This window comes from Jatropha curcas, chromosome 4 (assembly GCF_041381405.1).
Source record: "Jatropha curcas cultivar XTBG-Jc1 chromosome 4, XTBG_Jcur_1.0, whole genome shotgun sequence".
NCBI lineage: Eukaryota > Viridiplantae > Streptophyta > Magnoliopsida > Malpighiales > Euphorbiaceae > Jatropha > Jatropha curcas.
In genome coordinates this window covers 11,166,466-11,180,942 of record NC_143154.1, presented here as the reverse complement: position 1 = coordinate 11,180,942, position 14,477 = coordinate 11,166,466, and the positions used below count along the sequence as shown (strand labels likewise).

At 32.3% G+C, this 14,477-nt stretch overlaps 1 protein-coding gene across 1 annotated transcript; it reads right to left on the bottom strand.

The window, feature by feature from the left end:
• Positions 1-2,107: 2,107 nt before the first annotated feature.
• On the bottom strand, positions 2,108-13,475 carry LOC105645327 (DExH-box ATP-dependent RNA helicase DExH6). The gene is made up of 14 exons (XM_012230901.4): positions 13,166-13,475; positions 12,531-12,621; positions 12,051-12,363; positions 11,267-11,341; positions 11,017-11,061; positions 9,624-9,714; positions 9,447-9,505; positions 8,847-9,008; positions 5,815-5,867; positions 5,565-5,598; positions 5,354-5,443; positions 4,271-5,275; positions 2,908-4,011; positions 2,108-2,836 (listed from the first exon to the last, which is right to left on the bottom strand). Exons 1-14 carry the CDS (start codon positions 13,278-13,280, stop codon positions 2,414-2,416), a joined length of 3,660 nt encoding a protein of 1,219 aa, XP_012086291.1. The 5' UTR covers positions 13,281-13,475; the 3' UTR covers positions 2,108-2,413.
• Between the last annotated feature and the right edge of the window lie 1,002 nt (positions 13,476-14,477).

Sequence of the window (14,477 nt, the reverse complement as noted above, 5' to 3'; positions counted from 1 at the left end):
CTTGCTCATTGTAGCACGCTCATGCTCCTTTCTGGAATCCAATTACGTTTTTTTTTTTCCATTCAACTATTCAATAATGCTCCATACAATATGCATGTTATCTTTGGATATACATTCATATTAATTAGTACAATGATAAGTCTCTTTAATGCCATTGATTATAATTAATGGTCTACCTTTGGGTAACCTAACAAATTATAATCAACGAACTCAATTGTTGAATTTTAACTTTCATGTCAATAATGGCATCACACAAATATGAACAATTGAAAACTGCATAATCAATGTCTAAAACAATCCAAACAAGGCCACTTTGGTGACTAACAAGTTTTCCATTCATTAAACATTGATTTATGCATAACTTGTATGAGATTAAATTAAGATCTCAAAACTTTAACGACATAACCCAATAATATGTCATAACCATTCTCTATAAATAACAGCATAATAATTTATAGAGCATAAAGAAAACAAATAGTTTTCAAATTTCTATAATTTTGGCTTCGTTCAATCATCACAATCCGAAATTAATTTTCCATAAATTAAGCCAAACAACACGCTATCAAACAAATCTAGAACAAGTACAGGCTCTGATACCACATGTTGAATAAACTTTAATATAGCCCAGATCTATTGTTCATAGAATTTGTTTGACAAGAATATACAATAATCGAAAGCGTACCTTGATCCATAACAGCAGATCTATGTTATGGGTTACCTCATTGCAGCAATTCAATTCTCACCGTAACAGCAGATCTACGTTTCTTCCTCTGGCCTTTTGTCCGTAAGTTTTCTCTCAATGGTCGGAGAATAATCAATAGCTACAAGAGTTTCTTTTATGAACTCTCTCCAACAAGCTATCACCGTATGTGTTTGAGGCAGCCGTCACACTCTCTATTTTGTTTTCTTTTCTGTGTTCACCCTAAGCTGTCGATTCCTTTTACTTTTATAAAGCAAAGGAAGGGTATTAAAACCCTAACTGACTCTTATCCATTAAGCCCAATAACCATTATCTTGGGACTCCTTAATTAGAACTAGCCCTTTAATCACATAAGCCACATATAGATTATTAAATAATCTAACACAGTTGTGGCCTTCCAATCTCAGCAAAAGCCTCTCCTATTCGAGCACAATCAAACCTATGGATATTATTTCTTTGAAGAGAAAAAAGAGAGGGGCTATGGAGGGGAGGGAGAGAATGGGTCTGGGGCTTTTATATTGTCCAGGAATATTTTCGTTGTTTTCTCATGACTTAATGAAAAACCCCTAATTAAATAATTATTTAAATAGTTTTGTCAAATTTCAGAGACTAAATAATTATTTTTCCCTAATTAAATTGATAAACACTTGATGAAGAAGCGGAGAAATTTTCTCTTCACGGATCAAAAAACGTACCGTTTAACTTGGCAAGTTTTTTTAGGAAACAAGTTATTAGGGGTGTCAAAATGGATCATGACACGCGAACACGATTCGTCCAACACGTGAAATAAATATATTAGGATTGAAGTTAATCGAATTCATATTATAAATAGATCACCCGTTTATCACACGAATATAAATATATCATTCACGGGTTGATACGTGGATTAGTCGAGTGCATCATTTATTTAAAGTTAAAGTGATAATTTTAGTTTCATCCATAAATACTACAACTAAAATCATATTTGAACTTTATTATTGTATTAATTTTTTTTATTTTAGTTATGAATATCGAAGAATATATGTATTCTATGTAAGAAAATTTATTAAATATGTTTGAATTAAATAGATTAAACTTTAAAAATATAAACAAGTTAAGTAGATTGTATACAAATCAACATGACCTACTTAATTTGTCTATGATATTAAGCGAATTACAGAAATCGCACGTGTCAACATTCATAGACAAATTTAACACGATTATTAAATACATCATATTGATGTTAAACCTAATCATATTGTGTTAGGCAAATCCGTATTAACTCGACACGCCAATTCATTTTCACACCGTACAAAGTTAACGTGAGAGAGAGTGAGTTTAAGGCTTATTAGGTTAGCGGCTAGTAAGCTTTGCATAAATTGTATAACCTAGAAAAACGTGAAATAAAATTACTTTAATGCCCAAAACTGTTTTCAAGTCCAACCATCTACCATTTCCATTCTAATTCTATGCAGTGTACACTGCATACGTATAGAAGATATCTTTCCAAAATTGATCTTTTTTCTGAACAATTTCCCTATTGCCTAAACTAAGTCTATTAAAAATAATAGAGCTCGAGCCAACGTCGTATTGTTAATTAACGAATGAGATCGAAGAAGTAATTCCAGAAGGCCAGACTCGATGTAAGCTAAAAGATTTTGATCAGTTACACCTATTCTAGCAAAGGCAGCTTCATTTTCTTGTATACAACATATAATTTTATCTGAACGTATACTATTGCTTCTTGGATGCTTTAGCACGCTGTCGCTTAGCCCACCTTGATCTTGAACCGTGGCTATCCAAATTGTACCCAACTGAAGTAGGAGCATGCAATGGAGGTCTTTGATCATAGCTTGATGATTCATTTCCATTTGACTTCCCCTTGAATGCAGGTAATTTGGCTATATGATAACCAGGAGCAGGCTGCCGTGCGCCATGGCTCATTAGTGATTTAAGGAAATTACTTGGGCCCTGGTTCATCGCCTCTCTTCTCCCTGGAGAGTTGTCAATTCCAGTTGCATAGACCATTGATGTCAACGAGTCTACAGATTCCAAAGGTAATGGGATTCCAGATAGCCCATCATAAGACAGAACAGAAGCAATTGCATACATTGAAGCCTCTAGAGCTGGAGGAAGTGTTTTCCTTGGATGGGTCACCTACAAAACATTAACCAGTGTCAGACTAATGTAAACCATCAGATTTGTGAAAGCACAAATGGAGTACTTACTTTGAATAAGATTGCTGCTGATAATCGTTCTCTCAAGCAATAAATCTGAGCAACATCAAGGGCTGTTGATCTGAAATAAAGCCACCGATCAACAACTGTTGTAACTGAATTATCAGGAGATGACATGATCTTCTTGTCATTGTGTCCACCCGATTTTTCATCTACTTCCATCAAATCCTCATCACTTTCATCTTCAACTGCAGTATCACTTCCATCATCATCATCATCATCATCTTCCTCATTTTCATTCTTTGAGGGAGCAACTACAATCTCTGTTGCAAGCAGTAACAATGGAAGTGGCCCAACAATAGTACAGTTCCTTATGTGCATGCCCCCATCCCCTCGAGTTATCTCATCATACACAATCAAAGGGCAGTCATCAGCTTTTTTAAATGTTAATTTATTATAATTAAGAGAATGAGGATGCAACCTGACTTTAGCACCACCAACTGCAGTTTCTATGTGGAAACGTTTCCCATTTTTGGGCGGAAGGAATCTCCCTACCATAGGATACAAACCAGCAACAAGGACAGAATGGAGTATTCCTTGGTCATGCGCATTCAGATTACAACATGAGACACCATCCTCAATGAACCCATTACGGATTAGTTCTGCCTGAAGCTGTTTACGCATACCATCCAGCATATTCATGATACCAGGAGATATAAAGTATTGAGAACAAAACTGCAGTTCTTGACCCCTTGCTTTAGCATTTTTCCAACACTCAAAGGCTGCTATAACTGCTAGTTGATCACTGTAGCCACCATACAGTGAAGCAATCTCAAATTTAGCTGCAATAGCTCTCTTCTTTTCATTTGGCAACACAGGAAGGGTAAATGGATCTCTATAGTCAGAGGCACATGCCAATGTCAAAGCTGGATCAAGGCAATTCATCAATATTGCAAAGAAAAGCATCTTGCTTGTCAATGGATGAACAGGTAGGCAGCCTAGCTTCTCTCCTAGTTCTGTCAGTTGTTCGTCTAATGATAAAGCTCCAATATCCTGAAGAACAGTAATTGCATTATGAATGGTCTCTGGAACTGGAGGGTCCAGAGTCTTCCGCAAGAAATCTTCTATCTTGTAATTGGGATCAAGTAACTTCACCTGTACATAAGAGGAAAAAGGAAACAAATTTAATATATATATATATATATATATAGTTTTAAGACAGCAAAAAATTCCACAGAAAAAATAGAAGGAAAAAGATTCCAATTCTTTCCACAGATAGATAGAGATACATGAGAGAGAAACGGAGAGATATGATCCAAATAGAGATCTTTCTCCATCCTATTAATAACAGTTCCAAGGTAATGAAATTCATGCCTGCTTCACAAAGGGAAAAAAAGAGCCAATAAAAAATTACTTGCAAACAAAGTTCCTCAATTGGCATTCTCTTAATTTCAGGAACTTGGAAATCTGGCAAAGAAGCTGCTCGGAGTTTTGAATAAAGATGATAGCATATCCCAGGCTGACAGCGGCCTGCACGTCCTTCGCGCTGCCTTGCACTTGCTTTCGACACCCAGTTAGAATGAAGAGTTGATACATTCTGATAAGGATCATAACTTTTTTCTTTCATTCGACCACTATCTATGACATAGACAACATCATCAATGGTAATTGCACTTTCCGCAATATTAGTTGAAAGAATGATTTTCCGGCAACCCTGAGGTGGGCGCTTGAAAACTTTCTTTTGCTCCATGGTTGGGACCATAGAATGGAGAGAAATTATAACAAACTTAGAAGAGTCTTTGAAAAATGGATTTGCTAGTAACCTCTCCCTAGTCTTATTTATACCATCCCATCCGGGAAGGAAAATGAGGATAGCACCATCTTTCGAATCAATGCATATTTTCCTTAACAACTGTTCTATAAGAACAACATCAATGAGTTCAGGGTTAATTTTTTCCAGATATTTATCAAGTAGTTGTTGCTGCTTGAGGGAGTCGGTCAAGGCACTTTCAACATGTCTTTTTATTACTTCAGCAGTTTCTTGCTGGTTTTCTTGTTTTGCCCAGTCCATTGCCGTTAGCCCATCCTTGTCCTGTAAATGACAATTCACACCAAAAGACAGAAGCATGCAAACATCAACCACTCTACCCTTTCCAGCAAAGACCATCAATGGAGTCAATCCAAGTAAGGAATCTAGGTAATTATAAACATTAGGGTTCGTTTCAGAAGAAACCAAATCCAATAGGGGATCAAATTCATCATTTGTCCAAGCCAAATTGATAGCTTCATCTAAAGCAGCTTTGTCTTCCTCTGTTAGCTCAGGGCTTTTATTTGGGACGCCTGGCATAGCAGAATCAATATGATTGTCATCTGGAGATTTAATGATAGAAAGTACATCCTCCAAGTAGAAAGTTTTGACCTGAACAATACAAAAGTAGATTAATTTACAAGCTGAGATAAGATAAATTGTTAGTGACCATCTTGAAAAGGATATTACAGGATAAGTGAACCCAGGAACACGAATAATTGGGCAGCCACCAAAATATTGGGAAAATCGTGCAGCATCAAGAGTAGCACTCATCAATATCTGTTGGGTAGAAGAAGAAGAATGTTAATTCAATATCAGAATCTAGCAGCTAACTATAGAAGAAACAATGCTGAAATTAGATGCAATAATTCACATCTAGAACCTAAGAACTTGAACTTACCAGCCGAAGATGAGGATGTGAAGGAAGGATGTCTCTGCAAATAAGCAATGAGCATCAGACAAAATAATCCAACAATAGAAAGGCAGTAGTATAAATAAAAACAATGGAGCAAAACAACAATAACTCCACATTAATAATAGCACCTATTAAGTACTTCGCCCATTCGGACAAATTACAATTTGCAGTTACGAGAAAAAATTGAAGTTCTCAACTAAATGGAGTTGAGAACTTAAAATCAACCATCATGTACCTGATTATTGCCAATATAAAATCAGAGTAGCGATCCCTTTCATGAATTTCATCCTGCAAACATGAGATCATTGGAAGTGGACACCATCACATATATAGACATATGAATCCAAAGTTTTGACACTATCAGAAAAATCATCCAGTTTCGTAAAGATGTTCTGGGAAATTAACCAAACATTACATAATCATTACAAGTTACTCACTTCTCCACCTCAGCAGCAAAAGTAGCAGTCTCTACTCAAATCAATCCAAATATTGGTTTTGGTTGCATAGGAAATCAATTTTTTGCTTTCCCATAACAGAACCACTTTGGAAGCAAAATAACCTCTTGAAGAATTCATTACTTAGAAACATGCATGCAAAAATAGAAACATGGGAGAGAAAGATAATGCGATGTTGAAGTAACTTTTCTATCTCTGTGATATTTTCTCAAACATATTACTGATATGGCAAGGAACAACTATGGAAATGAAGGCCCATAGCACATCTTGTCTTTATATCTTAACTAGCTATTAAAATGTTCTTTTTTAGATGAATATCAAAGATAAATCAATCAAGACGTATCAAGCTGTTATTGAATGACTTCATGCTTAAAGCATCTGACTGGGTAAATAAGCAATTTATTTACTATCATACTACATTCCAAAAACATAGTCCCATTTTCTTTTTCACACAATTAAGAAAACATAATAAATGTTATGTAAAAGTCATTTTAATGTCACTCTTCTTCTATACCCCTTATATATCTTTATATCATAATAACTGCACCTTTTAAATTGAAAAATTAATAAGGGATAAAATAGAAAAAGTAAATTCAAAAAAGGAATAGCGACAAAAATATAAAATTCACCCTTGTATTTTACATAAAAAAACCTTGTGGCACCTTAAACTTTACGAAGGACCAATTATGTCCCTAAAGTTATGAATTTTCGTAAAATTGCATGCCTCTTCATACTAGCAACAATAGTTTTTTGGATTTGATGTGTGGTTACTAAAATTTTGAGAACAATAATTTTCAAATTTTTCAACTATTAAATAAGTGTTTAATTGATTTAAATTTAAAAATTGAAGTATTTAATAGAAAAACTTTGCAACCTAAAGTGTGCAATACGTGCAATTTTATAAGTTGAATGCTTCAATAGGTCAAAGTAAAAGTTGAGAATGCCATAAAATCTTTTTGTATAAAATATAAGGGTAATTTATGCATTTGACCAAGGAATAGCATACAAGCTTTTCTTGAAAAGAGAGTATTAATTAGTTAAGGTCAGTTGTAGACTAATTAAAAGTCTACAATTTAAAGTTCTTACTCATAAATGTTAATTGAAGTATTTATTTTGGAAAAGATTGTTAGTTTGAAAAAAATGAAAATAAAAAATATTTTGAAAAACATAATTTTTTAGGATACTAGCAAAAACTCTAATTACATACAGTTGAAAGTGAATATTTTTTTTCTTTATAGAGTGAGTTGTCCTTATGTTTAGTGTCAATTTTTGAATCCCAAGTATCACAACGACCTTTTTATGTAGGGAATGGGTATAAATTAGACAAGTTATCCTTTACTTTATATGGAAAGTCAGCTGAAAATGAAGGTAAAGTTCTTGAAATTCTTTTTCAAGATGATAAAGAAAAGCTAAAAATAACTTATCAATGTCCACTCTCTTTCAAACTAACTTTCTTTTCAAAAAAAAATGTCCACTCTCTTTCAATGGCAATTGTTCCATTTCTATTGTATTAATTAATTAAGTTATTTTGTTAAAAATCTAAATAATGTTCAATTAGGTGACATGCATTCACAATAATTGGAATAATCCAATACTAGTAGCAGTGGATAAAATAAAATTTAAGATATTATAAATTCTTGCCTACATCAGTAGTAAGTTTTACCTTTCTGTAATCATATAACTAACCATTTAAAATAGTTAATACATTATTTCAAAACCAACATTTGGTAAATAAATTTGTTACTATTATAATTTATGAATTATTGAAAGAGCTGAATGTTAATTGAAAGAGAGAAATACTGTCAAATGAAAATAAAGCCAGAACATGGTACAGTTCTTGCAACAATGCAACAAAAAGCTTTATCCTAGCCACAAGAAATTCAGGTGCTAGAATACAAAATGCAACACTTATGGAAAGTGAATAAGTGTCGGGGTATATTTCTTATAATTTTTATATAATACTTATTATTTTGTTAAAACTACAAAAAAGTACTGTTATACAAAGGCACCAATTAAAACTAAATTAATTGAATTGCATAGTAATGAAACATTTATAAATAATACGATTAACATCATCAAACAATACTTAGATGTATGATTCAAAAATAAATAACTACTAACGGTCAGATGCACAACTAAAATATTAAATAACGTTAATGTCTAATACCATGCAATAACACAAACACGTGTCAATGCAAGTGGAGCATTAAGCATAAATTACTATAAACATGGTCCATTCAACTTTGTGCAACAGTTGAATGCACCGGATAAAGATGAAGATGCAACTATAATTTTACATAGGGCTGGTTCTGCAAGATTGATAAGTCCATTCTAGGTTGTCCGCCACGTGTATACACATTGACCTAGCATGCAATTGGTTTGAAATCTGTCTTAAGGTGTGCCTCCTCCCCGGTTAATCCCTTCCCTTCCCAGACATTCTCAGCCCCTCCCAACCCTCCCCCCCCCCAAAAAAAAAAAAACCCAAAAAAAAGCGCTGGTTATCTGCATCCCTTCCCATAAGAATTTCAGAAGTTCTTTTGCCTTTTAGAAAAAAAAAAAGAAAGAAAGAACCAAAGCAAGGCAAAAAGGTAAGGTAACTGGGTTCACCTTGATGCGAATTTGCAGGGGAATTCAAACTATATCTAAGCTACAATATTTAGCAACTATAGCAAAGACAAATATTTATCAAATAATGCCAGGTCAAAATGGAAATGATCTCAAGTAAGTAAAAGCATGATGATGTTAGATATCCGAAAAAAAAAAAAAAAAAATATTATGGCACACAGATATATTGGTCTAGAGAGTTAATTACCACAATAATGTGAGTGATGTTAGAAACATCATCCTTGGTCATTTTATTGGAAGCTTCCTTTTTTGACCTACTAGCACCCTTGGAAACCAACACCCTCAGCAGAACCCCATTTGTGCAGAACACTATTGATGAGTTTCTTCCACCTTTACTTTCAAGCCGAATCTAGTAAAACAAAGTTTTAAGTCAGTAAAGGTATCATGGTACAATGAAATTTGAAACTTGCCAATAAATGTTCAAAAATATATAAGAAAAACTTAAGAAACAAATTTCTCTATTTTTCTGCAGTGCAACCAACTCATATGACGACAAAATTTCCAAATATAATTACCACTGACTAAGACAACTTGTCCAAGTTATGATGATGGATATTAAGGAAAAGTATCAAGAATCCAGGTGAATGAGAATACATTGAGAAACAGGAAAAAAAAAATAGATATTTGCATATTAATTGGAATCCAAGTAACATGACTACAAATATCTTTGCTACTTAATACTGAGCTCTTAAAGTCCAAGAGTTACACTCTCTCCCTGTGATTTTCCAATCCAATTATGCAGTTCAAGGTCATACTGGTCATGCAAAAAAAAAACTACAAAAATTACCTTGTACCCAACATCATCTCCAACACTTTGTCCTCTTTCACTAGAGATTCTTTCAGCAACTAGAACATAAATTGCCAGAAGCATAAGATTTTATATAGCATGAAGTCAGAGAAAGAAAGATGTAAGGAAATTAATAATTAATAGCTGGTATTTACATGCTTAACAAGCATTGCATACCTGAAGTTGCCGAGATACGACGAGGTTGTGTGCAGACTATTTTACAGGCTTCACCTTTCCCCCATATATGGTCCAATAGAAATTGTGGAACCTATATCATTTTCAATGGGTACAAAAAAAAAAAAAAAAAACAAAAAACAAAAAACAAAAAACAAAAAAAAAGAAGAAATAAGGACCTCAAAATGTTGCTTGATAATTTATTTCAGAACAATGCTTTATCACACAGAGGAAAGAAACTAACAGCAACACAGCCAACCATTAGTAATTTTGTAAAGCTTCAATATGTGGGATGGAGGAGTTCTCATACCAATATTGATACGTAGAAAATATAATAACAATTAACCAGAAGTATAGGTTAGATGCTTTCATATCTAAAATTTAAATCATTCTGCTTATTACTGCAGATTTGTTTTGAAAATATCACTACAGGACAGTGCTCCTTAATCACTTAAATAAGAGTTATAAACAAAATATATTTATGGTCTTTACAACTTGAAGTTTAGGAACTTAGCTAAAAAAAATTTGAACATGAAGGAACAAATTTATAGTTATGTCTTCAAAGTATATGTAAAGTTACAAATTACTACATTATTATATATTTTCATATCTAATAATATTTGTCTCCATAAGCAAAAGAAAATACTAAAATTCCCCCATCAGTTAAATCTGAGCAAGAATGATGCACTCATGTTATTGAAAAAAGACCAGCCTCCCTCTTTTGAAACAATCTTGTGCAATTGAAATATCAAAAATTTTTAATTTTGCAACATTACAATACATTATAGATAAAATAATAATACTTTTGAAATCCTATTCTTAGGGTTCTTAGGAGTACTTATTTTAGGAAAATAATATAAATATAGAAAATAGAAATTGTAGCGATTCGTTAGTGTTTTCCTCATTAGATTAGGGATTTATTATTGTGCTTCTCTTATTCTTGTTGTCATATGTCTTGAATTCTACAAAAATTTGCTGTCTCATATACAGACTTCAAACACTATCAGCTATCAATAGTTTTCATAACACAATATACAGTAACAACATTCTAACCCTAGATGTCTCATCTACAATCCCAAGCCATTAAAACATATTTAAACCAATTTTTAGCTTGCCAAGAAGTGAAAATTGGCAGATCTTCAAATGGTCCTGCCACTAATCTCTTCAACCTGATAACTAGAGATTAAATGAGATACAATATATATATATATATATATATATATATATATCATCTGCACTACATGAACAAGCAGCACTATTCTCTACATGTTGATCCATCAGAATCAGAAAGACCATATCATAAGGGGAAAATAGGTCTTCATGAAAATCAGCTCCTGACAAGTTATATTAACTTATTAAGTGAACCATAATGAAAACAAAGCAAAGAATTGGTGACCTGTGTAGTCTTTCCACACCCAGTCTCACCAGAAATGAGAACAACCTGCATTGAAACACTGAATTAGAAACAAGTTTTGGGAAATGCACTGGAGTTTGAGCACAAAAACATTGAATGAGTCGGCAAAAAACAAGTGTAATAGACAAAAGCTTTTTCAACTACATAACGAAATTTTGGATGAATGCGATAAGCAATGCCAGCTCTGATCTGAGCAACAAATTTTTCAAAACCAAGTTAAGGACGACATTACCTGGTGAGACTCTATATTGGAAGTAATGACATCCCTAAAGGATGCAATTGGAAGCTTAGATCTTGCTTCAACAATCTGCACACATAATGGAATCTCAGAAATCTTTCACTGTCAGACTACTTATTTGAAAACTATAAGATCTTTCCAAGGGAATGGACAGCTAGCAATTTCCCAATAGCCACCACTGAAATGCATAAATTCAAAGCTTAAACTCTGATAGCAAGAGAACAATAATGATGCAAGAGTAGGGTGCAAACAGACCAAGCTAAGTCAAGCTCTAAGATTTTAAAACATCATTCATATAATTCTAATCAAGCTCAAGTTCAAGCCAAGCTTATATTAAGCTTTAACATTTTTGCTTCAAGCTTGTTTAATTATAAACTATCGAGCTCAATCCATTTCTATTCTCTAATAATAAATACAAAAGTTTGGATTTTACCAAGTATTTTATTTATAATATTTTGCGTAAAATTGACAAAAAAAATGGTATGTTTAGTTACATATGAGTATTGTAAATTGAATTCAATCTTTAATTCTTATTATTGTATCTCAAAATAATATAACTTTAATATGTTTCACATTTTTGTCTTGTTCAGATATTTTTTGTTTAAACTTATCCATTGACTCAATGAAGAAATTTTAATGAGCTTTTATCAAGCTTGTTCACGAGCTTTTGTGTAGTACACTGGTTCACTTGCACCCCAAAGGAGGAGTATAACAATGAAGTTATGGCACCTAACCAAGGAAATTAACAAAAATTTCTAAATCAGCATGTTTGTAGAACCTGTCTCAACTTTGCAGCCTTTTCTATTCTAGAATTTAGTGATTCCACCTTCTTCACTATATCCTCTTTGGTCATTGAAGGCATACTAAAGATATCATCTTTCTTTCCCTGTATTTTACTATCCTTTCCATTATAATTTCCAAATACTTTTGCACCAAGCTCTCCATCCTCAGGTGGGTAGTTCATGAATAATTCTTGCAAGAGAATTTTTGATTCTTCTGAAAATGTCACATACGTGAGACTTTCCTTTGCATTCGCGGGGTCAAACTTCCTAGTAGTCTTGTAAACAGATACGCGTCGTTGATCCCCACGCCTGCATAGAAGTTCACAATCATAAAGAGAGTCCTCAGAAGATGAGTTTATATTGCAGAAAAACCAAATCCACACATCCTATTGTAGTTAAAACTTCTACATTAACTATTCAAACTATTAAATTTCCTCATTATAAAACAGAGGATCAACACTTCAATCAGCACTCACCCATAACTCTTGGATTTCATACCCATTTTCCTGCATACTTGATGCACCAAAGCACGTTCACGATTGGACAAGTTAGCTTCAAATGTATAAACTGCATCCAGTATCCAAACATCCATATAATGATTAAAAAAATATAAGAATATACAGGTAAAGAAATAATACAATAACATTGACAACAAGTAGCGTAGCAGCAGAGAAGCTGCATGAGTCATTAGAAGTCAATAACATTATTCTATAATTTCCCATCCAATGGGTATTCTCTGGTCAATTAGCTACCTTAAATATTACTACAGAACATCAACTAATATCAAGAAACTAATACATCCTTCAATCACCTAGAAGGCTAACAGAATATTTGACAATAAGTATAAATTTTAATTAGCCAGCAGTTGGTTGTTGTCCTGTCATAGTTATCCAAAAAGAAAAAATAAACCAGAACTGAGCCAATCCCACTTGATTTACATAATTTCTTTTTTTTTTTTCTTTGGTTCAACAGCAAATGCGGACTCAGCTATAATACATGCTAAAAACTTCGATAAAGCAAAATGAACCCATGTCAAGTCACTATGCTATAAAAATGAAAATAACAAATTAATCAAAGAGAATTAACCAAATCAATTGAAAAGTTGTTATACCTTGCTCTTTAGTAGCCCGGAAATGATCAAGTATTTGGGAAATTCGAATACGAGTAGCTTCAGCCACATTAGGGTTTTGTTGTTGTTCTGCTTTCTTCTGTCTCTTCTTTCCCATGTTTCTTGAACTGATACGTTTTTGGATTCCTTTTTCGTTGCCGTAGAAACAAGGTATTGCAATTGCGATGCTTTTATAAAAATATAAAAGAAACGGCAGCAGCAGAGGATACTCCGGAGATTCCTTGCAAGGGGTGGCGCCACAACCAATTTCATGAGGTCATTTTTCCCTAAAAAGAGCCTAAATCATCATAAATTAACAAAATAATAATTATAATTGGAATACATCAATTCGCTTATAAATTTTATTTTTACCTAATATCGCAATTGGCAAGCGGCTATATTTAAAAACTGTTTAAATAATTATTTTTATTTAATTATATTAAAAACTAGTTAGAAACATCCCTTTACACAAGGGTATTTAAATATTACTTTAATACTCTCTTCGTCCTATCTTTTTACATAGTTAGACAAAATACGCATATTAATAATTTAGTCAAAAAAATTATTTTTTTCATTTTTTATCCTTAACTCATTTAGATATTAATAAAAATAATTTTATTTAATGAACAATTTTGGAAAAAATAATTGTTTAAATATATAAATTTAAAAACCTTGCAAACATTTTAGGATATTCAAAAAATGAACAACAAGCAAACAAAATGGAACAGAGGGAGAGTATATTACAGTTGCTTATATTATTATTTTTTATAAATTATGATTCTCAATTATCTTTTATCATATCACTCTCTCTCTCTCTCTCTATTTGCATATATAACAAACAACATGAAAAATGTTTAAAAGATAAGGCAAATCAACATATAGAACTTTTAAATGTCAAATTAGGAAGAGGGTGGATAGATCTCCAGTAAGAACTTTTAAATGTCAAATAGCTAGGCAATTATGAATTTTAAAAAAATTTATATCTATTTATTAAAATTTATTCTTTCATTGATTTATATATTTTTTTAATTGGTAATTTATTTTTTAAAAATTAATAAATATATAAAATTATTAAATAACTAAATGTTATATGTGAACTTTGAAACGTCCTTGCATACCCGGCTAAATGTTAGACATGCATTACTTATTAAATTGTTATTTTGTGTTGCATTATTTGTTGCTATCAGAAATTAAATTTTTTAGCTATTTTCTAATTAATTAATAACAAAATTATTTTTTATTAATGAAATAATTTTTAAAATTATATTTAATATTTTTATGTTATTTTGAACTTTTTATTTTTTTTTAGCAAAAA

Excerpts from the sequence above, each read along its gene's own strand:
- LOC105645327 (XM_012230901.4), bottom strand. The coding sequence starts at position 13,280 with ATGGGAAAGAAGAGACAGAAGAAAGCAGAACAACAACAAAACCCTAAT. Across the intron at positions 9,715-11,016 it reads GGTGTGGAAAGACTACACAG|GTTCCACAATTTCTATTGGA; the intron begins GTCACCAATTCT and ends AAAATGATATAG. Across the intron at positions 9,506-9,623 it reads TCGTATCTCGGCAACTTCAG|TTGCTGAAAGAATCTCTAGT; the intron begins GTATGCAATGCT and ends TTTATGTTCTAG.